Source organism: Rattus norvegicus, chromosome 3 (assembly GCF_036323735.1).
Source record: "Rattus norvegicus strain BN/NHsdMcwi chromosome 3, GRCr8, whole genome shotgun sequence".
Lineage (NCBI taxonomy): Eukaryota > Metazoa > Chordata > Mammalia > Rodentia > Muridae > Rattus > Rattus norvegicus.
In genome coordinates, this window is record NC_086021.1 from 108,680,336 (window position 1) to 108,707,797 (window position 27,462).

The following is a 27,462-nucleotide window of genomic DNA, read 5'->3' on the forward strand; positions in this document are numbered from 1 at the left end:
GACCTCTCATAAAATTCTCGCTTGAGAATGGCAGGGGCTTCTCTAGGGATAGAGCGTGAATGTAATCTACATACTAAAAGAAGAATTCAAATATATTTGGTGACTATCACCCCAATCCTCTTCTGGTCCTTCTTGTTCACATAGCTGATCTACATGGCAGGTAGGTGAGGCTATGGTGTGTTACACTGATAATTCAATGAGGGTTTTTACCTTATTCTATCTGGTCTAGCTCATGAACAAAAGACACAGAAACCTGATGTCTTAGTTAGGGTTTTAATTGCTGTGAAGAGACACTGTGACCAAGGTAACTTGTATAAGGTACGACACTGAATTGGGACTGGCTTGCAGGTTCAGATGTCCAGTCCAGGCAGTTGTGGAGCTGGAGAAGAGCTGAGAGTTCAGCGTCTTGATTAGAAGGCAGCCTGTCTTCCAGGCAACTAGGAGGAGTCCAACTCCACAATGACAAACTTCCTCCAAGGTCATATCTATTCCAACAAGGTCATACCTCCTAATAGGGCCATTCCCTGGGCCAATTTTATTCAAACCACTACATTCCACTCCCTGGCCCCCTTAGGCTTGTTCAAACACATAAGTATATGAGAGAAATACCTAGCTATCACATAATGCAGAATACATTTAGTCCAACTTCAACTGTCCTCATAGTCTATAACAGTCTCAACAAATGTTAAACATCCAAAGTTTAAAGTCTCTTCTGAGATTCATCCAATCACTTCACTGTAATCTCCTATAAAATCAAAATAAAAAACAAATCACATACGTCCAACATCACAGGATATACATTACCATCCCCAAAACACATAGTGAGGAAATACTGGACCAAAGCAAAACCAAAAACCAGCTGGCCAAACTCCAAACTCTACATCTCCATGTGTAGCGCCCACCTCGGCCGGCAAGGAAGACGCAACACGGTTGGATTCTTCTCAACAGCCTTTACTGCAGGACACCTTCATTGTTGACACAGGGAGGCGGCGGCGGCGGCAGCAGCCAGCCCTAAGTGTTACAGCTCTAAGTGTTACAGCTCCAAGTGTTACAGCTTCAAATGTTACCGCACCGAGCGGCAAAGCTGCTCGCCTTATATACACAACAGTATGCTAATATTCTTTCAGGGATTGGTGGGGCACGAGTCACCCCACTGTCATCCCAGCTACTTGTCCTCCAGAGATTGGTGCGGCATGAACTTCCATTAGCATAGTACCGCCCCAGCCAGACTGACGTCAGGTGCAAAACCCCACGCATGCGCAGTACTGTTGTTCACCACAGGAGGGCGCCAGATTCACCTCATTATCATACAGCTGCCCTGACAGGGGACAAGCCTGCGCATGCGCGGTAAGTTATTCACATTCGGACGGGGCTGGCTGTCGGTGCCATCTTTACTTTGCTGTGCCGCTCCCTACATCCATGTCTGATTGTCAAAACACTCTTTAGATCTCCAACTTTTTTCATCTTTGTTGACAGCAACAAAGTCCTTTCTCTTGAGCTGGTTCCACTTCCTGTTAGCAGCTTTCCTCAGCAGGTATCCATGGCTCTGGTGGCTCTAACATCTTCTACACATGATCTTCTGGGTTCCTCCAAAGGGCTTAGGACACTTCTCTAGCTCTTGATGCCCTCTATAATATTCTAGGATATGGTTGACTTCACTTCACTGCTGCTGCTGTTCTTGGTGATCATTTCACAGTACTGGCAACCTCAATTCACTGGAGGATTCACCAATAGCCTTTCATAGGCTCTCTACATAGGGCCGAGACTCAACTCCTTTGCATGACCCCTTCTGTTCTGGACAATTGATTGCAACTGAGGCTACACCTTCACCAATGGACTTTCCTGGCCTCTCACAGTACCAAGCCTCTCAGTTGCTCCCCAGGACCCTTTCATGCCTTCAAAACCAGTACCACCTGAGTGATTCTTATACATTGCCAAGTCTAGCTTCAGCACGAAGTACAATTTCGGCTGTATCTGAACATAGCTTCTTTGTGATCTCAAAAAACATTTCCCAGAAGATTTTGCCTCAGTGATGCTCCTCTCTTCTTAATCACAGCTAATTTCTGAGTTCAAGCTAACCAGCATCAATTGTCCCAGTAGTCCCTTCTATTCTTTACTGAAAAGTCAGAGCCAATGACTGAAGTTGCCAAATTCTGCTGCTTGCCAGAGCTAGAACATGACCTCCTTGTTTTATTACATTATCACAAGCTTCCTGTTTTCTAACTCTTTCATTGCCTGTCCTGGAACTTGCTCTGTAGATTAACCTTGAACTCAGTGATCTGCATGGCTCTGTCTCCTAAATGTTGGGATTAAAGGTTTATATACACCTGAATTTAAGCTTTTCTTTACCTGAAACTTGCTCTGTACCAGGCTGGCCTTGAACTTCTTGCCTCTGTCTCCTGGGATTAGAGGTATGCCTGGGCCTAAGCTTTTCATGGTCACTATTCCTCAGGATCCAGATCAAAAGTCTGTCTTCCAGTCTCAAAATCTGGATCGCAGATGTGCTCTTCATTTCTGAATATAGTTCATTTCAGATTAAAAGTCCAAATGAAACAATAACCAGGTAATAATATAGGTATAGTATAGGTGTTAACCTATATATAACTATCTCTTGTTCAACTGCAGAAACATAAACAATAAGCTTATCAGGTTGGGATCTTGCCTAGAGGTCACCACTCCCTTTTTTCCTATTTAATATCCTTAAACACAAAGTTTAGCTTTATTGGACTTCCTGGCACACCTTAAATACTTGAACCATACATTTTGTATTTTTTTTAAAGCTTGTTATGCTTGGTCAAAATGCTCTTCATGAGAGTAAACCAGAGGACAAAATCTGTGCTGGGTGTTTCTGATTTCCTTTGTCACGGCAAGTAATTTTAGTCTCTTCACCTTAGCCTCAGGCAGACTTTTCAAACAAGGGTAAAAAGCAGCAATATTCTTCACCAAAATATCATACAAATAATCTCCAGAGTTTAAATCCCCCTAGCACCAAATGTCTTCAATACTCCTACTAGGATGGTACATTAAGTCCCACGTGACGCATTCCATGGCTTTCCAAATCCAAAGTCCCTAAATCCACATTCCTCCAAACAAAAACATGGCCAGGCTCATCACACAGCTATACCCCACTTCTGGTACCAATATCTGTCTTAGTTAGGGTTTCAACTGGTGTGAAGAGAAACCATGACCAAGGCAACTCTTACAAGGTACAGCATTTAATTGGGGCTGACTTACAGTTTCAGAGGTTTGGTCCATTATCATCATGGAAGGAAGCATAGTACTGTACAGGCAGACATGGTGCTGAAGACAAAGGTGAGAGTTTTGTATCTTGATCTGAAGGCAGCCAGAGACTTTCTTCCTGGCAGCTAGGAGAAGAGTCTTAAAGCCTACTCCCACATCTGATATTTTATTTATAAGCTGTAAGCCTAGACTGGGCAGTTTCTGAACTATACTAACCTTTCTACCTACTAAAACACACATAAATTCCAATCATTTGACAATCTGATTACTCCTGGGCTACTTCTACTCCATCAGCCTGTCCTCAGGGCACACTTCTCCTGGCCATGTGCTCTTGGTCCATTCATCTGATAGCAACCTCCTGTTCTTTCAGTCTTCTCCCTTCTTCCTTCTCTCTCATAGTCTCTCTTGAGATCCGTCACTCGATTCTCAGGCCTGCTTTCTGATTCTTTCTGCCCAGTTAGTAGCCTTAGCTACTTATTGAACAGTCAGGACTCAATAGGGAACAATCTTTACTGTACATTGGTTAATATGGTACCCTAATGCCAGGTTATAGTCTGGATGGGAATCCAGAATTCAGTTCCTGAATACACAGCACACATAAATAACCACAGCGATGGTGTTAGAGGGGGTGCTAGGTAATGGGCTGCAAATGGGATGCGAAAGGTGTATGTGCTGCTTCCATGTTCTTCTATGTACACTGCCTGGTGTGTTCCTTCTTGTACTAGTTCATTGTGCTGTCCCCTCTGCTAGTCCATTGGAATGACCTGACAGAGTGAAAGCAAGAGGCATAAGAAGTCCATATGGTGTTGTATTGGAAGTCAACTGTTCAGTCCAAAGGCCAGCCCAGTGGAGGCATCAATCATATCAGAAGGAACATGCTCCCTCTGACAACACACCTTTGTCCTGCATGGCCATGTCTTCAAGCACCCCTCAGCTCTGGTGGCAACAACTGTCCAGAATTTCCAAGAGGTTTCCTAGGTGTTGATGCAAGCTTGCTCTGTCATAGATAAAACGATTAGCCATAGGAAGCCTAGGTAACACCATGCATAGTGTGAGTCTTGAGGTTGTAACTAGAAAACAGGATCATACTTCCGACCCAACAGTTTTAAAGCACTGCAGGGCAGGACAGGACAGAGCAGGGCAGGGGAAAGGGAGACTCACGGTGGGATAATTACCTCATTTCAATACTTTCCGTGGTTGAGGACAGTTCTGAAGTTCGGGTGTTATTTTGTTCTATTTATAGAGTACATGTCTGTGTGGCCAACCCCAGATGACCATCTCATTGAAACACACATGACACCACCTTCAAATGCATTGTCTTAAAGTTCCCTGCCTCTGGGTTTGCAGAAAGGCTTGTTGACTCTCCTGTGATGCTCTGGGACATTGCCTCTGTGCTTTGTGAAAGATTTAATGCCTGTAGCTCTAGCAGTGGCTCTCAACCTGTGGTTGCAATACCTGAGAGGTGAATGACCCTTTCACAGGGGCCGCATATAAGATAGCCTGCATGTCAGACATTATGACTCATAACAGTAGCAACATTACAGTTATGAAGTAGCAATGAAAATCATGTTATAGTTGGGGATATCACAACACAGTGAACTGTATTAGGAAGGTTGAGAACTACTGCTCTATTGCCTAAGTCCCAAGCTGTTTTCTTATGTGTATTAAAACCTGGGTTAGTTAGCTGTGCCCCTTTTGTCAGTGAAGCTTCACAATAGATATGTTGAGGTTTGACTTCTGTTATAGGTATTGCCTCTTTTTTACTCCATATAATTTTGGTGATGCTGTCAAAGGATTACGCTCCACCCACTGTAATAACTACATGACCAAGGATGTTCAATCATGTGCTAAAGAGTGTTAATAAATTCCAGCAGTGAGTCTCTCTTGATTCCCATTAAGCCAATACTGAGCAAAACAGGGCTGAAAAATTGGGAAAGGAATTTAAATGTAGGCATATGTTTGTATGTGTGTGAATTAGGTATTCATATCATGGTACGCATGTGGAGATCAGAAGACAACCTTGGGTTTTGGTTCTTGTTTTCATCTTCTTGAAAGAGGCCTTCTCCCTGCCCACCCCCCAAGTATGCTAGGCTAGCTGGTCTCTTGCTTCCTATCTCCCTGCAGGAGTGCTGGGATTATAGGTGGTTAAACTATATAAGAACTTTTATATGGGCTCTAGGGATTTGAACTCAGGTCCTTGGGTTTGCAAGCAATTAAAAAGCAAGCAAGCAAATTCTTTTAATTGACAACTTCATGCACAAATAGCATGTACTGTGATTTTGCAATCATTCACCTCTTGTCACCCTCTCTTACCCATTCCCATTCTCACAGACTCCCTTCTTCCTTAGTTGTTGCCATACATCTGTTTTTGGTCTTGTTTGTGCTAATATCCATACTTTTTGTGTGTTAGTGATGGGAAAAGCTATGCCATATGTAGACACATCATTTTATGGCATTCCTTCTTACGCTCCAGCTCTTGTAATCTTTTCAACTCTCTTGCAGTGATATCCCCAAAGTCTTGGAGGGGGTGAAAATAGGTATCATATTTAGGGCTCAGCACACAGTCATCATTGATTCTCAGTACTCAGAGACCAACTGTGAGTCTCTATACTATTCACTCTCTACTGAAAGATGTTTCTCTGACCCAGGCTGAGAGCAACATTAGTCTCTCAGTATAAACTTAAGTGTTTAGAGTTCCGTGTACCCAAATCCCGTGGGGAAGAGAGTGGACCTCCCAGGAGTGCAGACATCCCGAGGTCACAGGACAGACTGCCACCTCTGCACACCTTGGCCCACATCCCTGGTCCAAGGGGAAACTGCATAGTGCCTCTGGACAGAGGGATATAGGAACAGACAGTCTCTGGTACTCGCAATTCTGGTCTGTGCCCAGGACCGAACTGATCCAGCAAAACAGCACCCTGCACTCAAATCCCATGGGTGAGAGAGCTGGAAACTCAGAAGTGTGGACACTCCTGAGAAGTCAGAGGAGAATACCTTCTGCCCACAGAACAGACCCAAGAGGGAATCGCATAGTGCCAACTGTGCCCGCTGGGTGCAAGGACCTACATGAGCAGTCAGGGGCAGGACCCTTTGATTCATGCCCACGCCTAGAGCTGGAAGACAGTCTCCAGGAGTGCTGCCACAGCTGAGAGCAGAGCACCTGTTCTCAGGAAAGGCTGAAAGCAAACAGGAAAACAGTTTTATGGGAGTGTTGACACAGAGGCCTACAGCAGGGCCAAGTCACTCCCAGAAACAGCAAGACAAGCAAACACCAGAGACAACCCAATGGCTAGAGGCAAGCGCAGGAACCTAATCAACAGAAACCAAGACTACATGGCATCATCAGAGCCCAACTTCCACCAAAGAAAATACTGGATATCCAAACACACTAGAAAAGCAAGATTTAGATTTGAAATAGCATTTTTTGATAATGATGGAGGACTTTAAGAAAGACATAAAGAACTCCCTTAGAGAAATGCAGGAAAGCACAAGTAAACAAGTAGAAGCCCTTAGAGAGGAAACAAAAAATCACTGAAAAAATTACAGGAAAACACAACCAAACAGGTGGAGGAATTGAAAATGGAAATAGAAACAATAAAGAAAGCACAAAGGGAGACAACCCTGGATATAGAAAACCAAAGGAAGAGACAAGGAGCCCATAGACACAAGCAACACCAACAGAATACAAGAGATAGAAGAGAGAATCTCAGGGGCAGAAGATACCATAAAAAAACATTGACACAACTGTCAAAGATAATGTAAAATGCAAAAAGCTCCTAACCCAAAACATACAGGAAATCCAGGACACAATGAGAAGATCAAACCTAAGGATAATAGGTATAGAAGAGAGTGAAGACTCCCAATTTAAGGGGCCAGTAAATATATTCAACAAAATTATAGAAGAAAACTTCCCTAAACTAAAGAAAGAGATGCCCATAAACATACAAGAAGCCTACAGAACTCCATTCAAATAGATTGGACCAGAAGAGAAATTCCTCCTATCACATAATAGTGAAAACACCAAATGCACGAAACAAAGAAAGAATCTTAAAAGCAATAAGGGGAAAAAGTCAATTGACATATAAAGGCAGACCAATAAGAATTACACCAGACTTCTCACCAGAGACTATGAAAGCCAGAAGATCCTGGACAGATGTCATACAGACCCTAAGAGAACACAAATGCCAGCCCAAGTTACTGTATCCAGCAAAACTTTCAATTAACATAGATGGAGAAACCAAGATATTCCATGACAAAACCAAATTTATGCAATATCTTTCTAAAAATCCAGCCCTACAAAGGATAATAGATGCAAAACTCCAACACAAGGAGAGAAACTACACTGTGCAGAAAGCAAGAATATAATTTCCTTGCAATGAAACCAAAAGAGAGACAAATAAACATAATTCCACCTCAACAACGAAAATAACAGGAATTGACAATCACTATTCCTTGATATCTCTCAACATCAACGGACCCAATTCCTCAATAAAAAAGACATAGACTAACAGACTGGATACGTAAAGAGGACCCAGCATTTTGCTGCATGCAGGAAACACATTCAGAGACAAAGACAGACACTACCTCAGAGTAAATGGCTAGAAAACAATTTTCCAAGCAAATGGCCCAAAGAAACAAGCTGGAGTTGCCATTCTAATATCAAATACAATTGACTTTCAAACAAGAGTCATTAAAATACGGAAGGGCACTTCATATTCATCAAAGGGAAAATCCACCAAGATGAACTCTCAATCCTAAATAAATATCTATGCTCCAAATGCAAGGGCACCTACATTCATAGAAGAAACCTTACTAAAGCTCAAAGCACACATTGCACCTCACACGATAATAGTAGGAGATTTCAATACCCCACTCTCATCAATGGACAGATCATGGAAACAGAAATTAAACAGAGACATAGAGAAACTAACAGTAGTTATGAACCAATTGGATTTAACAGATATTTACAGAACATTCCATCTCAAAACAGAAGGATATACCTTCTTCTCAGCACCTCATGGAAACTTATCCAAAATTGACCACATAATCGATCACAAAACAGGCCTCAACAGATACAGGAAGATAGAATTAATCCCATGCATCCTATCAGATCACTACACACTAAGACTGGTCTTCAATATCAACAATAATGACAGAAAGCCCACATACACATAGAAGTTGAACAATGCTCTACTCAATGAGAACTTGGTCAAGGAAGAAATAAAGAAAGAAACTACAGACTTCTTAGAATTTAGTAAAAATGAAGAAAGAACATTCCCAAACTTATGGGACACAATGAAAGCTGTGCTAAGAGGAAAACTCATAGCTCTGAGTGCCTGCAAAAAGAAACAGGAGAGAGCATATGTCAGCAGCTTGACAGCACACCTTAAAGCTCTAGAACAAAAATAAATAAATAAACCCAAGAGGAGTAGAAGGCAGAAAATAATCAAACTCATAGCTGAAATCAACCAAGTAGAAACGAAAAGGACTAAACAAAGAATCAACAATAACAGGAGCTTGTTCTTTGAGAAAATCAACAAGATAGATAAACCCTTAGCCAGACTAACCAGAGGTCACAGAGAGTGTATCCAAATTAAGAAAAACAGAAATGAAAAGGGAGACATAACAACAGAGTCTGAAGAAATTTAAAAAATCATCAGATCCTACTACAAAAGTCTATATTCAACAAAACTGGAAAATCTGGAGGAAATGGACAATTTTCTAGACAGATACCAGGTACCAAAGTTAAATCAGGAACAAATAAATCATCTAAACAACCCCAACTCCTAAAGAAATAGAAGCAGTTATTAAAAGTCTCCCAACCAAAAAGAGCCCAGGTCTAGATGGGTTCAGTGCAGAATTCTATCAAACCTTCATAGAAGACCTCATACCAAAACTGTCCAAACTATTCCACAAAATAGAAACAGATGGAGCACTACCAAATTCCTTCTATGAAGCCACAATTACTCTTATACCAAAACCACACAAAGACTCAACAAAGAAAGAGAACTTCAGACCAATTTCCCTTATGAATATTGACGCAAAAATACTCAATAAAATTCTGGCAAACCTAATCCAAGAACACATCAAAACGATCATCCATCATGATCAAGTAGGCTTCATCCCAGGGATGCTGGGATGGTTTAATATATGAAAATCCATCAATGTAATCCACTATATAAACAAACTCAAAGATAAGAACCACATGATCATTTCATTAGATGCTGAGAAAGCATTTGACAAAATTCAACACCCCTTCATGATAAAAGTCCTGGAAAGATCAGGAATTCAAGGCCCATATCTAAACATAGTAAAAGTAATATACAGCAAACCAGTAGCTAACATCAAGCTAAATGGAGAGAAACTTGAAGCAATCCCACTAAAATCAGGGACTAGACAAGGCTGCCCACTCTCTCCCTACTTATTCAATATAGTACTCGAAGTCCTAGCCAGAGCAATCAGACAGGGAAAGGAGGTCAAAGGGATGCAAATTTGAAGGGAAGAAATAAAAATATCACTATATTTACAGTTGATATGATAGTGTACTTAAGCGACCCCAAAAATTCCACCAGAAAACTACTTAACCTGATAAACAACTTCAGCAAAGTGTTGGGGCATAAAATTAACTCAAACAAATCAATAGCCTTCCTCTACTCAAAGGATAAACAGGCTGAGAAAGAAATTAAGGAAATCACACCCCTCACAATAGTCCCAAATAATATAAAATACCTTGGTGTGACTTTAACAAAGCAAGTGAAAGGTCTGTATGACAAGAACTTCAAGTCTCTGAAGAAAGAAATTGAAGAAGACCTCAGAAGATGGAAAGATCTTCCATGCTCATGGATTGGCAGGATTAATATAGTAAAGATGGCCATTTTACCAAAAGCGATCTACAGATTCAATGCAATCCCCATCAAAATTCCTACTCATAGAAATAGAAAGAGCAATCTGCAAATTCATCTGGAATAACAAAAAACTCAGAATAGCGAAAACTATTCTCAACAATAAAAGAACTTCTGGAGGAATCACCATCCCTAACTTCAAGCAGTATTACAGAGCAATAGTGATAAAAACTGTATGGTATTGGTACAGAGACAGGCAGGTAGATCAGTGGAACAGAATTGAAGGCCCAGAAATGAACCCATACACCTATAGCCACTTGATCTTTGACAAAGGAGCTAAAATCATCCAATGGAAGAAAGATAGCATTTTCAGCAAATTGTGCTGGTTCAACTGGAGGTCAGCCTTCAGAAGAATGCAAATCAATCCATTCTTATCACCCTGTACAAAGCTTAATTCCAAGTGGATCAAGGACCTCCACATCAAACCACATACACTAAAACTAATAGAAGAAAAAGTGGGGAAGAGTCTGGAACACTTGGGCACGGGGGGAAATTTCCTGAACAAAACACCAATGGCTTATGCTCTAAGATCAAGAATCGACAAATGGGACCTCATAAAACTGCAAAGCTTTTGTAAAGCAAAAGACACTGTCATTAGGACAAAACGGCAACTAACAGATTGGGAAAAGATCATTACCAATCCTACATCTGATAGAGGGCTAATATCCAAAATATACAAAGAACCCAAGAAGTTGGACTCCAGAGAGCCAAATCACCCTATTAAAAATGGGGTATGAAGCTAAACAAAACATTCTCAGCTGAGGATTATTGAATGGCCAAAAAATACCTAAAGAAATGTTCAACATCCTTAGCCATCAGGGAATTGCAAATCAAAACAACCCTGAGATTCCACCTCACACCAGTCAGAATGGCTAAGATAAAAAAACTCAGGTGATAGCAGATGCTGGCGAGGATTTGGAGAAAGAGGAACACTCCTCCATTGTTGGTGGGATTGCAAACTGGTACAACCTCTCTGGAAATCAGTCTGGAGGTTCCTCAGAAAATTGGACATTGAACTACCTGAGGACCCAGCTATACCTCTCTTGGGCATATACCCAAAAGATGCTCTAACATACAACAAAGACACATGCTCCACTATGTTCATAACAGCCTTATTTATAATAGCCAGAAGCTGGAAAGAACCCAGATGCCCTTCAACAGAGGAATGGATTAAAAATGTGGTACATCTACACAAGGGAGTAGCTATCAAAAACAATGACTTCATGAAATTCATAGGCAAATGGAATGAACTAGAAAATATCCTGAGTGAGGTTACTCAATCACAGGAAAACACACTTGGTATGCACTCATTGATAAATGGATATTAGCCAAAAAGCTCAAATTATCCAAGATGCAATCTACAGACCACAGGAAGCTCAAGAAGAAGAATAATTGATATGCGGATGCCCCCACTCCTTCTTAAAAGGAGGAAAAATATTCATAGGAGGGGATATGGAAGCAAAGTTTAGAGCAGTGACTCAAGGAATGGCCATTCAGAGCCTGACACACATGTGGCCCATATATATACAGCCACCAAAACTAGATAAGATTGATGAAGCTAAAAAATGCATGTGGAAAGGGACTGGATATAGTTCTCTCTTGAGAGACACATCCAGAGCATGTCCAATACAGAGGTCAATGCTAGCAGCAAACCACTGAACTGAGAATAGGAACCCCTTAGGGGGAATTAGAGGAAGTATTGAAAGAGTTGAAGGGGGTTGCAACCCCATAAAAACAACAACGCCAACCAACCAGAGCTTCCAGGGACTAAACCACTACCAAAAGACTATACATGGACTGACCCAGGGCTCCAACTGCATATGTAGTAGAGAATAGCCTTGTTGGGGTACCAGTGGAAGGGAAAGCCCTTGGTCTTGCCAAGGTTGGGCCCCCAGTGTAGGGGAATATGGAGGAGGGCAATAAGGGGGATCTATAGGGGTAATATTCCTATGGGGAGGGGGAAGGGGAGTGGAGGGGATGGGGGCTTATGGGCAGAAAACTGGGAAGGGGAATGAATAATCTTTGAAATGTAAGCAAAGAAATATATAATAAAAATTAAAAAAAATACTTAAGTGTTTAGGAGGTGGTGGCCTACAATGTCCACTTGGCAGAACATCAGTAGGATGTTCTCCTTTAGGCCCCGTGACATTCACAGCCATACCCTTTTGATAAGGCTAACAGGGCGAGGCAATATTTTTCCCCTTGTGCTGTAGGTCTAAAGTCTAGTTGGAAAGTGATTAGTTAGACCCTAACCAGTCTTCGTTGGCAAGTCGTTATTATAGTACCAAGTTCATAGCTGGAAACAACTGTTGATAACTTTTCTCCTCACCTTCTCATACGATGAATGGCAGCAAGCAGAGAGGAAAGGGTCACCTCAGTTCTACGTTGATTTCTCTGTGTCTTATATCCAACATGTACAGTGTCTTCAGTGAAAGGGTCATACTACTCAGTTCTGGTGAAGCATAGCCTGTAGTGCCCTGAGGGTTCCCCAGAAATAAACTATTGATGACAGCTGCTTATCAACTGCATTCATCCAGACTCATTTGTAACAGTCAATACTCATTTTAAATGAGTTGGGTTTTCCTTATAACTGGCAGTTACTTTATGTCTTATGAACTTGCTGGGTTTCAGAACATTAAAGGAACCAGATGATTTCCTCATCAACCTTTCTCTTGATGCACAGTTTTTTCCCCCATCTTTTAAATGTGAATATTAGTTATGCCTCCTTTGTACCAATCTGGTGTTTTTTGTCTTTGTTTTTTTGTCAAGCTGAGTCTTTGAATAGATACTTACACTGTCTGTGGATTATAGCCTAAATGGAAGTGTTGGTATTTTTCAGGTCACATAACCAACAGAGACATTGTCTAAGTTTATGATCTTGATGGACTTCTAGTTTTTTTTAAATTAGGGTCTCTCCATTCAATCCAACTACTTTGTGATCTTATTAGGAAAGACTGTATTACATTTTCTTATTCATTGGTCAAAGAACTGGTAAGTCTAATTCCAATTATATCAGGGCCTTTGACACTCTTCCTTGCAAGTTTTTCATGGGTTCTAATACTCCAAACCATTATACCACTGTCTGTTCTACAGAGCCTGAGCTTAAGATGTATAAACCCAATGTGGAAATGGTCCCTTAAATTAGGAGTCAAGTCTAAATTAGTCAGCTTCCTATTTTTATATAGTTTTATTGGAGCACAGCTGTATCCAATCACTTATGTATTATCTGTGAGTTCTTTGTGGCTGTTACAGAGCCAAACATATTATCTTTATGACCTTTACAGAAAGGATGTCAATGTCATCATAATTATTTCCTTACCATGGGATCAACAATATTGGGATCCATAAGGCACCCTGAGAGACGAAGGGATGAGTATACGAACGAACATACTCTAGGAAGAATATGGCACAGTGGTCTTGGGATATCCTTGCTTGATAGCTTTATCTTTTAGAGGGGCTAATACATGACTCAAATCTTTGTCTGAAGGGTTGCATTTAAATTTTCATTGTATTTCGATTTGGCCAAGGATGGAATCACTTGGCCATGGCTGCGGATGGTGGGGTCCTATTGGGCATCTAGATGTCCTGCACACTGTCTCTGATGCATCAGTCACCATGTGACCCTAATATCAGCTTAAAAGGCACACCAAGACGGTCTCTTGGTGGGATTTATGCCAGCTCTTGGTAGTTTGAAACAAATGACAACCATGGCAGCTTAAGGTTCAATCTTGTAATCCGTGGCAGGAATCTGCAAGTTACCAGAACCACTTGTCTTTCTTTGGAATAATGAATGCTGTAAGGAAGAACTCACTCCCCTTCCAGGGCCATCACAGTAACTGGTGTGCAGTTTCTCCCTACTAGTCCAATCATACCTATACAGCCCCAAATACCCACCACTTCTTGAAGTTTCACTAAAACATTCTTCCTTCTCCTCGTTGTATTATGATTATGGTACACAATTACTGGGGAAGCTAAACCAGAAATGATCACGTCCTCTTTTTATATTGTCAGGGGGCAGAAGGGTGAGTCAAGAACCATTCACACAGCAGAAAGAATGAAACTGCTAGTTTATTTGAGAGTATAAAAATTAAAAAAAAGCCTAATTAAAAATAAACCAAAAAGCGACCACATACAACCTTCCAGTTTATATAACTTTGAATATCACACACTATTTATTAATATCTTAGTTACATTTCAAAAAAAACCCATCAATTACAAGGTAGAGGGAGTTAAGTGAGGCAGTGAGTTTCCAACCACAGTGAATCTAGTGTAGTGTCAAAATGAAGTGCTGACCTCACTGGAGGAGGAACAGTAGAGAAGGAGCATTTTTCTGGCTGGTGTAGAGTTAGGCAATATAGTATTTAAAAAAACCCTGACTGGAATGAATTTAAAAAAATATTGCTAGCAACTCACTCGATATCTTGAGAAAATCAGGGGAAAAAACCCCAATTCCCAGAGCTTGGCTCTCTTATTTATTATATTATTATTTAAAAAAAATCCATTAAAAACCAAATCTATAGTAAAAAATGTTCCTGTGTTTGTTTGGAAACAAAACAAAACAAAAAACCCAACATTAATAGGCTCTCCTTATCTACTAAAACCATTTGTTTTTCCTAAAATGCCTCGAAGCAGAAAAGCTCAGGAGATTAGCTCACTGCACAATTAATTAAAATTAGAATCCTTTCCGCCAGACAACTTTCAGAGCACCAAAAAGAAGCAGGGACCCATCAAAGGAAGGGAAGAGCCATGCTGACTCACTGGGATAAAATGTGCAGCCAGAAAAGCGCTGTCTGCCATCCAGGGTCTTTCTTCATTGGGACAAACACACACACACACACACACACACACACACACACACACACACACACACACACACCATTACCAACAACAACTCAATTTCTATTTTAAAAAACGAAAGAAACAAACACCTAGGCTTATTTACACAAAACCAAAACCAAACCAAACCCCAGTGGCTAGCTATCTCTCCTTCAGTCTAGTTTGTTTTGGTTTAAAAGGAAGTCAGTACAGCATCATTGAAGGCCACTTCATCCCCGCTCCCTGCAGGCTCCCTTTTAATTAGCATCGAACGAGTTGTTGAAACTTTCGTCAGCTGTGGAAAAATGCTTTGAATGGGTGGCAGCTGCCTGAGGTGGCACCATCTGGTCCCAGTTTTGTCCCTAGTTAGTATGGTTTACCCATTATTGCCTGGTTGGCAGGGGTGCGTGGTGGTGGCATGCACTAGGGCTGGCTGGGCATGAAGAAGGAGGAAAGGTAATCCAAACATACAGAAAATGGATGGAGGACTTGTCTCTGCATGTTTCAGTAACTCAATAAATAACGACTCCGAGATGCTCCAGTGTAGATAGATGCTTGGCATGTATGTGAGTCTGAGGTGACATAATGGGATGGGGCTGGGGAAAGGCAGCGTTTCTTTTTGCATCTTTCTTTGGACCTCACTAAAAGAGAAAGAAGAAAACCAGAGAAATAGCTTTCCTATACACATATAAATAGTCCCTTAACTAGAAGGGAAAAAACAAACACACTGTTTCAAATGCATTTCTAAGAGACTTTAAAAAAAATCCAATGGGAAATCTTGACTCCAAGTTATCTATTGCCCACTTCTCTCAAGAGAAACTGCCAGGGTGTCTGGTCAGGCCTGACCCTCACTCTAACCCTAACCCTGACTTGGTGCACCGTTCCTGGGGGTTGTGCAGTACAGGGACCTGAGAGTGGTCCCATGGGTGGTACTGAATGTGGTTTTCATGTAAGTTAGAAAAAAACTCATGTCCCGTGTCCAAATGCACATGGAAAACAGGCTCTTAGGTGTTCACGGAACTTAGGAGCCTAGTGAGGAAGTTGCGTAGATGAACAGGCTGGGCCCATTTTCCTGGGGCAAAGGGTTAGATCCGAATTTTGACCAACTTCATGTGGGTCCTTACCCTTATCTATGGCAGGTCACCTTGGGAGGGGACATTCCAGAAGTCAGGGAAAGGATTATGGGGCTGAGGCAGGACCAGACTCTGGTAACCGACCCATTAGGAGCTAAGAACTCATGGCAGAGGGTTCCTACTCATTCAAGGATGCTGCTGGGATCTGCGCATCTAGAAAGCTTTCAAAATGAGGAATCTTAGGCGAGTTTGTAAGGCCAGGTTGGAGGTTTCTAAGTCTCTCATAAAACCAAACTAGAGTTTTGAGAGTTGAAAGCCGTTGCTCATGTCAGAATCTTTCTTTGGCCTCTGCTGAAGTTCGGTCGATGCACAGGGGAGTACAAGGTGGGATCTGATGTTCTCCTGGACACGTTTTGGAGTGGCCACTGAACAATGGCCTTTTATAACAATCCTCCAAGCTAGGTCTCCAAATGTATCTATAAGGTGGCAGGCAGCCCCGTGGACTCTGGTCTGACCTCCTCTGACCTCCTGACTGTGCAACCTGGCCCTAGAACCCGGCCAAAGACTATTTACACATGGCTTCACCCTGCTGCCTGCCCAGGCACGAGACTGCTGGGATGGACCAACAGTTGCACAGTCATCTGAAGCACGAGTCTGTAAATCACAGGCCCCCAAGGAACAGCAACTGCGCAGAGAAGACGGCAGTGCATCCTCTTAACTAGGTGGGCGGAAAAGTGCCGGGTCATTCCGAAGAACATCCCTGATACCTGGAGGAGAGGATGCAGTCAGCACCCCAAAACTTCAACTAGAGACATCCTCAAAAGGAGCTCAAAGAGTGTCCCATGAGCACAGTTTGTTAGAATTCAAAGAGCTGGAGAGGATCTACCCATATGGACTTTGGAATCACTGGATTTTATACTTCTTCAGTGCCCTGACTGGGCACGGAGTCTCTGGGCTCAGAGGTACTCTCTGCAGGGCCAGGCTGCTCTGGGCTGTGGCTGCTGCCTTCCACACTCAGGAGGCTGCTGGCTGCCTGGGAGCTAGCACTGTAGGCACTTCCTGACCTCGAGCGGTAAGGAGGCAGGTCAGCTTGGTTCAGAGACTCGGTGTCCGACGAATAAGGTGGTGGAGGAAGGTCATACCACGCAGGTCTGCAATAGAGAAGGCGGGAGGGCAGCAGAGGGGAGAGCATGTGAGAGTCAAGTCGAGGCAGGTAATGTAGACCCAGCTCTAACTGCAGCCCGTTTCTGAGCAGATGACCAGGTCTACAGCCAGGAACAACGGCAGTTCTAAGACCCGCAAAACCAGTGGTCTGAAACATGACTGAACAGCAAGCCCAGTGTTCTCTGGCTGCTCCTGTCCATCGGCAGGTCCAATGCTGTGTCGTATCATAAACAGCACCCTCATATCACCTTGCATGTTCTGGGCTAAATGACTTATGGCCAAGAGTCAAGGTTAGAACTGTGACTGAGTCTTTGATAAGGAGGAGATTCTGGTTTCTTACTAAATCTCACTCTTCCTGAGGCCTTGGATGAAGTCACGCTCTCAATGCCCTATCCCATTCTCTGTACCTTACTTGCAACATTGTGTAACAGAAAAGGCCTTCTGTTTTCTACTCTCTTCTCCCACCGCTGCGAGTCAGTGTGCCTCTGTGTCCCTCTCCTCTGTCACCTTTATTGCTCACAATGACCCTTATGTAGACATTACTATCGTGTCCATTTTCCTGGTGAGGAATCAGAGGCTCACGATCACAGACTAGTAAGCAGTCCCATGGGGAACTGGAACCCGGCCATTCTATCTCCAGATTCATCAGTTTTATCCTACTCTAGTCTGGTTGGCCCACATGGAAAGGATGCTCATTGGGTGAGTGCGGTCCTGCATTCTCACCTGCAGGGATTCCCAAGGCAGCACCGCCCCCTCCCAGTCCTTGAGGTATTGCTTGCTTTTGGTGAGGAGGGAAAATGAAGATGAAATTATATAGGAGCTGCCACTGGGAAGGGTCCAGGGAGAAGCCTGGTCACCCTGGAGGCTCATCTGCAAAATGCTTGATGTGACACACAATGAGTCCCGGGCTTTGGGGAAGAGGGAGATCTGAGCAGGGGAGCTGAAGGCAGGATATGGAATGTTAAAGTCTAAGGAGACTCTAATGGCTGGCTGATGGCACAGACTTCCAAGAGGGTTATGTGGTGTAAACAGTGATAAAACATGGGCTTAACATATATATATATATAATCTACTCTCTGTCTCTGTCTGTCTGTCTGTCTCTCTCTGTCTCTCTCTGTCTCTCTCTGTCTCTGTCTGTCTCTGTCTCTGTCTCTGTCTCTCTCTCTCTCTGTCTCTCTCTCTCTCTCGCGCACACACACACACACACACTCCGGAATAGGCATCATTTAAGCACTCCACTCCAACTACAGAATGCTGCTCTTGGCCTTCTACATTGCGGGTTCACAAATAATGAGCATTCTGATGCTTACTAAAAGCTTGGGGCTCTCTATGCCATCCCCCTTACCTTATACATGAAGTCAAGCAAGGTAAGAGACTTACTTATTCTCAGTCATCAAATTAACCAAAGCTCTCACAATACTTTTATGTAGGAGCAGACAAGGCCCAGAGATGGTCAATAGCTGTAACATTGTGGCCTAACCAAGGAGGAGCAGGGATTCCTTTTCTAGGTCCTTAGATAAGTGACTAAAACTGTAGCTCCTTAGTTACTTCCTTCATAGTTGTATCCAGAGGACTAGATGATATGGGATATTCAATAAGGGATTGGTAAATGTCAATCACTGTTACTGCCTACAGCTACCGAGCCCAAATTCCTGGTGAGACTTAGCCCAGTGTGTGCACACTCCCATGTTAGACGCCCTCCTCCACAGTCTCTCACCTTTGGTCCAGCAGGGCCTCTGAATAGGAAGGTGGAGAGCCTACTTCTGAGGCGTTTTGTTCGGCCTGGGTAGCCACATACTGAACACCATTATTGACATTGTAGGTGACGTTGCAGTGGTGGGGGTGGTCCAGGACCACCAGACGAGAGAGCAGTACAGGATGCTGCAGCCGGTGCACAGGGAGAGTCATGAGGTTGTTCCGTTTGCGCTGATGATGTAGGACCAGTGCCAGCAGGGCTACCACCAGCACGAAGATGACAGAGCTGCCGATGATGGCGTATGTGATACTGGGGTAGTACACGAGCTGGTTCTCCGAGGTCACAAACACCTGCCCACTGCCTGGTTCTGAGAAAATCAGGAGGAGAGAGAGGAAGACACAATGTCACAGGGGGGCTTTCCTACGCTTTTGAAAACCAACCTCAGAACTGACTTGTCAGTTAGCATAGCAGGCCTATTCACAGGCGTCAGAAAAGGTGACCTCCAAATGTCCATCACCTACTGAATGGATAGTCAGTATGTGCACACACTGAATTCTTTTCCAGCCCCAAATGTGAATACGGACACATACCGTGAGTGTGAGTTTCAGAAACAGAGAAATAAGCCTGTAGTGATGACTTTGAAAATTTGGTTTCTTTAAAAAACTTTATTTGAATTATAAGAATGTGGGTTTTAATCATAGATGTGGGGATCTGAGTCTGCTTCAGACTGGCTGTAGCTGCTGACTATGACTTGACTCGAGCTCTAGCAGAGGTATGGCTTTGCCAGCTACAGATAGTTTCTGCAAATGTGTGATGTTTGGAATTCCAGGAACTTTTCAGAGGGTACATAAATGCTAGGCCCTCGAGAGGCGGGGTGGTTGGTTTCTCAGGGGTGTTGGTTGTGGTTTATTAGTACGTGCTCAAAGAAATTAGATTCAGGGATCTCTCTCTCTCTCTCTCTCTCTCTCTCTCTCTCACACACACACACACACACACACACACACACACACACACACACCTTTCTCTCCTATCTAGTGTTAGGAGGATAAAGAGGGTCAGGGATAAAGGGTGGGAAAAGGAAAAACCTACAAAGTAACACAGGCCGGCAGCTATGCCCACTGTCTACGTGACGTATGAAGGTCCAGTTCACAGAGAGAGCAAGGGCAGCAGCACTTGGACTCACTGCAAGTGGGCATGAGGGGTCTCTGGGTCATTTAACAATGCTCTTAAACTAGGCTATAACGATGATGGCATATGTTGGGAAGTTAACTAAAAATCACTGATTCGTACAGCTAATGTGAGTGAATCTTATGTTCTATAAATGCGACCTCAAGAAAGTTAGTTAAAAACTCAGATGTGGGAAGTATAATATCCAGGGATCAAGAATGAGAGAGTCTTGGGGTCCCAGGAACCAGTTCACCATTGAAGATAATAAATCCTAATAAAGCACACATGAGGGAGGCAGTACACACATACAGGAATCCGAATGTCTGCACAGCATCTATTTTGTGCCAGGCCCCGGGCTGATCTCTACAGATTCAGCACCCGACTCTGGAGCCAGACAGGGTCCACCTGTTCCTCATTCTACTTTCTGTGCATCTGCCCTTTGGAACCTGCTAGGCTATAAAACGGGCTAGGCTTTCTTTGGGCTTCTGACGTGTGGCCTAGACAGCAACTGTCCCGGATCTAGAACACAGCCTGTGCTACTTTGCTACTTTCACATGTGTGTTCGATACACACAGTATATAACACTGAATGTTTAGTTTTGTTTTTCTTAAATTTTTTTTTAACTTGGGGTCTCACATATTTCAAGCTGGTCTGAAAGTCACTATGGCCTAGGATGGCCTTGATTTTTAATTCTCCTGCTTCTCCTCCCTAAGTTAGATTACAGGCATGTGTCACAACTCCCCGATTATGCAGTATGGAGATGGGATCCCAGACTTCCTGCATCTAGGCAAGTATTCTATCAAGCGGGTCAAGGCATGATTTTTAAGATGAGCACAGTGCATCCTGGAGGGGATCTTAGGTCCCCTGACCAAGATCGCTGAGGTTGGAGGAAGGATCCTGCTTGACCTAAGCTAGGTCCTGGCACTGTTCTGAGCCTTGAGATCCACTAGATAATGTAGGCATTTCCTCAGATCTCAGGGTGAGGATTGGGATCACACAGCAACTCTGCTGGCTACCAATACCTTCCTCTCACTGGTGCTAATGAGCCACACGTCAGTACCTCAGGTGACCTGCTTCCCAGTCAGCAGGGACACACAGCTGACAACTGCAGGAAGTCCAGGCATGCACGGGAAACCAGAAGAGCCCCTTCCTTGGGGACTCCGTGTTGGTCCAAAGAACTACGATAACACATTGCTGTGCTCAGGTGGAGAAATATTCTAGTTTCAGTCCCAGGAGGTGAGTTTGGGACCACAGTCCTGTGTTTCTCCAATCTTCAATTCCTAATTCAGGAAGAGGTTTCTGTGGATCCCAGACAGGCCAACAGTTGTTAGCCTGAGGTAGCAGCAGAGAGGGAACTGAACTGTTCACTCCCTTCAACAGGAGTGGCTTGTCTGCTTGGTTATCACTGCAGTCCCGGGGTTGAGGGGGAGACCTGGCAGACAGTAGGTACTTAATAAACGCATAGAATGTAACAACGAAGTCTGTGTATTCACACTCTGCTAAACAGTAGGTGCTATTATTACTTCTGTTTAGCTCAGAGAGGTTGATTAACCTGCCTATGGTCACAGGAGGAGACTGGTTGCCGGGCATCCTCCTTCTAAAGCCTGCATGATGTAGAACATGTGATCTCTGCATTCCTGATTTTAGAAAAGAAAAAATCATCCCAATCTGAGATAAATGAAAACCTTCCCCTTAGGGTCCCTTCTCTCTGTTCTAACTCTTCTCTCTAGCCATACCCAAACTTAGACTAAGAGCTTAGGGGATTCTCCAAGCTCCTGGCAGTCATCACTCTAATGTACCCCGCACATCTGAACTGAGCAGAAGGAAGCAAATACGAGCCCTTTGAAAGGTGGACATGTGCAGTTATGGGACTTTCCTGGAGACAAATGACTGTCACTCAGCCCTTAGGAGGGGGAGGGTCAGAATTCAGGATTAAAATACTTTTTCTGGTTTATTTCCTACATAGACCCGAGGGGTTACAAAGCTCTGGGGTGGGTCCTGGAGCCATCACTTCCAGGTGCTGGAGTCCAGGCAAGTGATTTAAACTTTCATAAGCCTTAAGAGAGAGCATGGCTGAGCAAGGTAAGCGCATCCATCCCCATGTGTCAGGGAAGATGCAATATGCACAGGAGTGTCGAGCAGAGTGCCCGACAAGGGTTTGCACTCAGCAATGCTTGTTCTTTAAAAAGAAATATTGCGTTAAAATGGCCATGATGAAATGTGCAGACCACAAATATACAGTTCAGCAGCACTAAGTGAACTCAGGTTGTTGGGCAAACATCGCTGTTTGTTTTCCGTCTCTAGGACCCTTCAGCTTCTGCATGTGTGTGCATTCTGGATTTTCTCAACAGCATCTCTGACAAGAGGTGGGGAACCCCTGTTGGGGGGAGGTGCTGGAGAGGGGTAGATTTCCACATGGAAAGTAAACGTGTGCAGAGATTCCGAAACTCTGACATCTGTGTGACCACTGCAGCATTACAAATACGAGAGGGAGCTCTTTAATGAGGGGAGAGTGAGGACTTTCATATCTGAAGAATCTCTCAGTTGTCTCTGAAAGCTGGCTCTCCCCCAGCACTACCACTTTGACAGTCAAGAAGCAGCGATCACATCCACTCAGGGAGTTATGATGCCACATAGCTCAGAGCTGCCTGCACTCGTTTTTGCTCTGTGTGTAAAATGTCATCTTGCATTAATTCATTTACTAGGCCCACTTTTCTTAAGAGCTTAATGAGCCTGCTGGCCAAATTACTAACATCAGAGTCGCCTGCGACCTGCGTTCCAAGTGTATGATCCACGGATAATGAAGTTTCCATTTATCCTGGCTGTCCCTCAAGTGAATGCCCTCCCCGCTCTACCGTCAAACATCTTAAATTCCACCCCCTATCTGCTTTTGCTCCATATTCATTCATCTGCTGCTACTGGCCATCTCTGGACTCAAAGCAGTCAGGGCCCCCACAGTAGCTGCTACAGGGGCAAGCGGAACTCTGCACCATTCCTGGGTGCTCTGCCCCCAAGATGGAAATCTGAACACTTAATGACAGTTTCCTGGCTACTGTCCTGGGAGAGGAAACACCTTCGGCTGAGTCAGACATGCCACCCAGGCTGCTCAGGGACTGCACCAGCCAGGAGCTCTGACTTGGTGTTCCTTCCCATCCATCCGTCTCATTGCTACAGATGAAAACTGGATTTCCTGCAGGATACTGGCATTTTGTCCATTGGCTTAGCCAAAGGCTGCATTTGGGCTTCCATTCTGCTGGGTGGGTCTCGGGAAAACATGTAAATTCATGCCTGAGGTTTATTCAGGTGTGGGTGTGGGGGAATAAATGGGTACAAACATGGGGTAGCAAGAGAGATTAATGACATACAACAGCCCTCTGTATATACAGGTGGATTCCACATCTGAAAACCCCTGATTTCAGAAATGGTGGGTTTGATATATTCATCCTTACGATGTGTAGACATTTTTGGGTCACTAGTCCCTAAACAAAACAGTGTAAGAACCAGTTACAGAGCACCCACACTGTAGTAGGTATAAATAATCTAAAGGTGACTTAAAGTACACAGGAGAATGTATGTGAGTTCTATGCAAATATTATAGCATTTTATGTGAGAAACTTGAACAGCTGTGGAATTTGGTATCCTGGAACTAATCCATCATGGATATTGAGAGATGAATGTATATTAAAAATATAATTATTTTTGACACAGTATCACAGCAAAAATGAGCAATATTTTTCCTTGACATGGCTGAGGCTCAAGCCCAGAGCACTGTGCATGCTAGACAAGTACTTTACCATTGTGCTATGGCCCCAGCCCAGAAATTACATTTTAGTACCAACGTTCACGAAAGCATTGTCTGTAAGATGTAAATGTCCATCATCACAGCTTGATTTAATACACTGTGCTGTTTCTGTACATGCTACTCTTATTTTAAAATTTACTGCCATGGATGTATTTGGAAGATGTATTGATTACTAAATGAAAAACCAAAGTTCACAAGAGAACGGCTGTGGTTTGCGTATTGCTTTACGGTGCAGCACTCCAAGTTCCAAGGGAGTTGGAATTTCACTCCCATTTTGCAGCATTAAGAGGGTACAGTTACAATGTGTCCAGAAGTGGGGCCTTTAGGAGGCGACTGGGATTTGATAAGGTCATCCATCAGGGTGGGAAACCCATGGTAGAATTACGGGCTTTCTGAGGAGAGGGAGTCCGATAGGGAGCCCTACTCACTCGGATAAGCTGCTTGCCCCAAATGCATGAGGACTGAGCTCAATCCCTAGAAGCCGCATTAAATAAAAGTTGGAAATCGTGACACACACATTTGTAATCCCAGCCCTGGGGAAGCAAAGACAGTGGACTCTTGGGCCTCACTTCCCAGTTAGCCAGGCTAACTTGGCTGACCCCAGGCCCAAGAGGCCCTGCCTCAAAGGGGAGGGGGTAGGCAGCACCCGAGAAATGAGCTTGCACATGCACACCCATACCCACACACTCCTGACTCTGGGATGCAATCTCTCTCTCCTTCCTTCCCTCCCTCCCTCTCACAATGTGTGGTAACTTGTACCTCCTTAGTAAGTCCTCAATAATCACAGGCTCTTAACTCTCTAGAACTTTGAACAGAACAACCTTTTTTTTTTCTTTAGAAAGCAACCACATTTCAGATTTTATTACAATAGAATAGAAAATGGGCTAAATCAAAGAATCTTCCCACAGCTCTGGATGACGAGGAGACAGATGCAGGGAGTTTCTATGTGGGAGTGTGGGGTCTTTCATATCCTCACAGAAATGAAGGGCCCCTCAGGGCTTATAGCTCATTGCCCACCTTCTAGGGACACCTCAAACCAAGGGCACATTGTTTAAAGATGGCTCCTAAGTCCCAAGGCCTGACTTCCTGAGTGGTGAATTCCTGTTTTTAGAGTATTCAGTATATCTCAAACTGACTCATCATTCCTACTGTGTGTGTGTGTGTGTGTGTGTGTGTGTGTGTGGTGTATATGTGTGTGTCTGTGTGTGTAGTGTGTGTGTGTATGTATGTGTGGTGTGCACACGCACATGTGGCAGGGAATCAACTCTCACATTCCTTTTATTTCTTTGGACTGAATACTTTAACAAATCATGTTTACTGCGGTGTAATTTATGCTCAGTAAAATTTCCTCTTTAAAATGTAAGGCAGATAAATTTGGCAAAGTGAACACAACTATCCCCACAATCAAGATCTGGAGTCTTTCTCCCATGTCTTCCTATGCTGTTCTTTGGCTCAGCGGGTAAAGGGGCTTGCCACCAAGCCTCAAAACCAGAGTTCCAGTCCTGGGATCCTGGGAACAATGCAGACTCGGCTCCCATAAACCTCCTCTGACCGCCACGAACATGCAAACAACATACGTGTACAAGAAGTAAAGCAAAATCAAATGTGGTAAAACTGGACGGCTTGGCATATTACTATGGAGTCAGAGTATTTCAGACGTTCTGGGACACAGATGTTTATCCCATTGTGTCTTGCAAATTCTCTTCCAAGCTGTGGCTTCCTTTTCCATTTTCTTTACAGTGTCTTTTTCGAGAGAAATGTGTCTTCCTTCTTTCTTTCTGAATTTAATGAAGCCCTCTGCAGCAATTCCTTCTTAATGGCTTGTGCTTGCTCTATACTATCCAAGGAATTTACCCAGAAGGAAAGCTATAGCTTTAGTGCCTCCATTTACATCAGTGATGTACTGCTAGTTAATTCCTGTTTATGGAACAAGATAAAGGTCAAGGTGCTTTTTATCAATCCACGCTGACAGCCAGCTTCCCCGGCACCATTGCGGGAGGCCTGTCCTTTCCTATCAAGTTACCTTGGCCCCTGTGTTGCACACTAACTTACCGCACAGGCCTGGCCACCCGATTTCGTGTGATGGAGGCAGGTATATTTATCGTAGTGCCTACAGCTTCTAGACTGCACTTGATTCTCACTGTAAAGAGCCATGTTAATTATTAAGGCTAGGTGAAAGAACGATCTTAGCTGCAGACAAAAATGCTTCCTCCCTCTTACCAACCCACCAGAGCTCCACTAGTGAAAGTGTATTTTACAGTGGTGTAGACCAGGTTGGCAAACTTTGGCTACTCAACTCTACCTCTGAGTATAACATTAGGAATGATGCCCGATAAAGTAAGCACTCGACACACCTGCTCTTACTAACAGCTATAATTTCAGGACTTTCAGAGCCGTTACTAGGTGATATCATATTCCTTGTGATGATGCCACAAGGCTGAGGAGATTTCATGAGCCCCACGACTATGTGGATATGGACTGATGTATGCCATCTTTCAAGTGACTGCTTTCCCATCATTCTAGAGGCTCTCTTTTAGTCAACCAGGTGGGGACATCCTTGGCCTTTGAACATTGGCTGGAGGAAGTTTTGTGGCGCCAGCTGCCAGCTAGAAGGATGTAAGCTGGTATGGATGGTCTCAGCCCTGTCCTATTCCTGCAGTGGCAGCACGTCCCAGCTCCCTGGCTCCAGCAGTTTAGTGTCTCTGTTACGGAGAGGAACCCGCCAAGTATGGGGAACCCGCAGCTGTGCACCTGATCTTTGGAGGAATGAGCGATGCCACCCAACGCCTCCCACACTTGACAAGACCGAGCAGCAGGAGCTGATCCTGCTTGAATTCTAGGGAGCCCAAGCCTGATGCTCTTGTGCGTTCACCACATCTGAGAGCTGCTCGCCGCTCCCTCCGTAATCAGTTCATCAGAGCCACTTCTGCTGTAAAACCTTATTACCCAGGGACATGCTGAGTGTGCACACTGCAGCTCTGAGCGCAGAAACTATCTGAATAATTCAGGCCACAGGCTAGTGACGGAAGCCTTCCACCCAGGGCTCCCAGGGGGCAGTTTTATTAGCCATGAGCAAATTCACTGTTTCCTGAGATTCCTGATATGAGCATGTTGACCCAGGGACCCAGCGCCCTGGAGGACAGGGCTGTTTATTTTGTTCTTGTCCCAGGGACAGCAGATGCTTGACAGGGAACCCAAGGCCAATCAGGATCCTACATCATGGGTCCAGCTATCTCAGTGCTGGAGCCATTGTCTCAGTCTCCTTCCGCTGCCATTGTCACCCACACCTTGCCCCAATTCCCACTCTCTAGTCTCCTTTCCAAATGGTTATAAGGTGTTCTTTTAAGACACAAATTCACTTGTTCTGGTCAGTCCTCAGCTCAAAACTCTCAGTGGCTTCCCACATGCTCAGCACAAAGCAGTCCTCCTCAGGCTGGCTTCCCGGCTGGACAGTTATTGTCCCTGTGGTCACTGTGACCTTCAGTGTTGCCTCTTTCTGCTTCCTGCTGCTATAGACCCACCAGGTTCCTGTGGTGTTCTCAAGATACTAAGTGTCTGAGCAGCATCCACTCTCAGCCTCACAGTTGCTCCCGAGGATGGGAT

General features: G+C 43.9%; 1 protein-coding gene across 2 annotated transcripts in view; it reads right to left on the reverse strand.

The window, feature by feature from the left end:
• Nucleotides 1-14,192: 14,192 nt before the first annotated feature.
• Ldlrad3 (low density lipoprotein receptor class A domain containing 3) overlaps nucleotides 14,193-27,462 on the reverse strand; it is a 241,803-nt gene continuing 228,533 nt past the window's right edge. For both annotated transcript variants that reach the window (NM_001401870.1, XM_017592181.3), the window contains exons 5-6: nucleotides 18,912-19,257; nucleotides 14,193-17,181 (exon numbers count right to left, since the gene is read on the reverse strand). In NM_001401870.1, coding sequence (NP_001388799.1) covers nucleotides 16,944-17,181; nucleotides 18,912-19,257 — 584 coding nt within the window. In that variant the 3' untranslated portion in view covers nucleotides 14,193-16,943. The remainder of the gene's footprint in view (nucleotides 17,182-18,911; nucleotides 19,258-27,462) is intronic.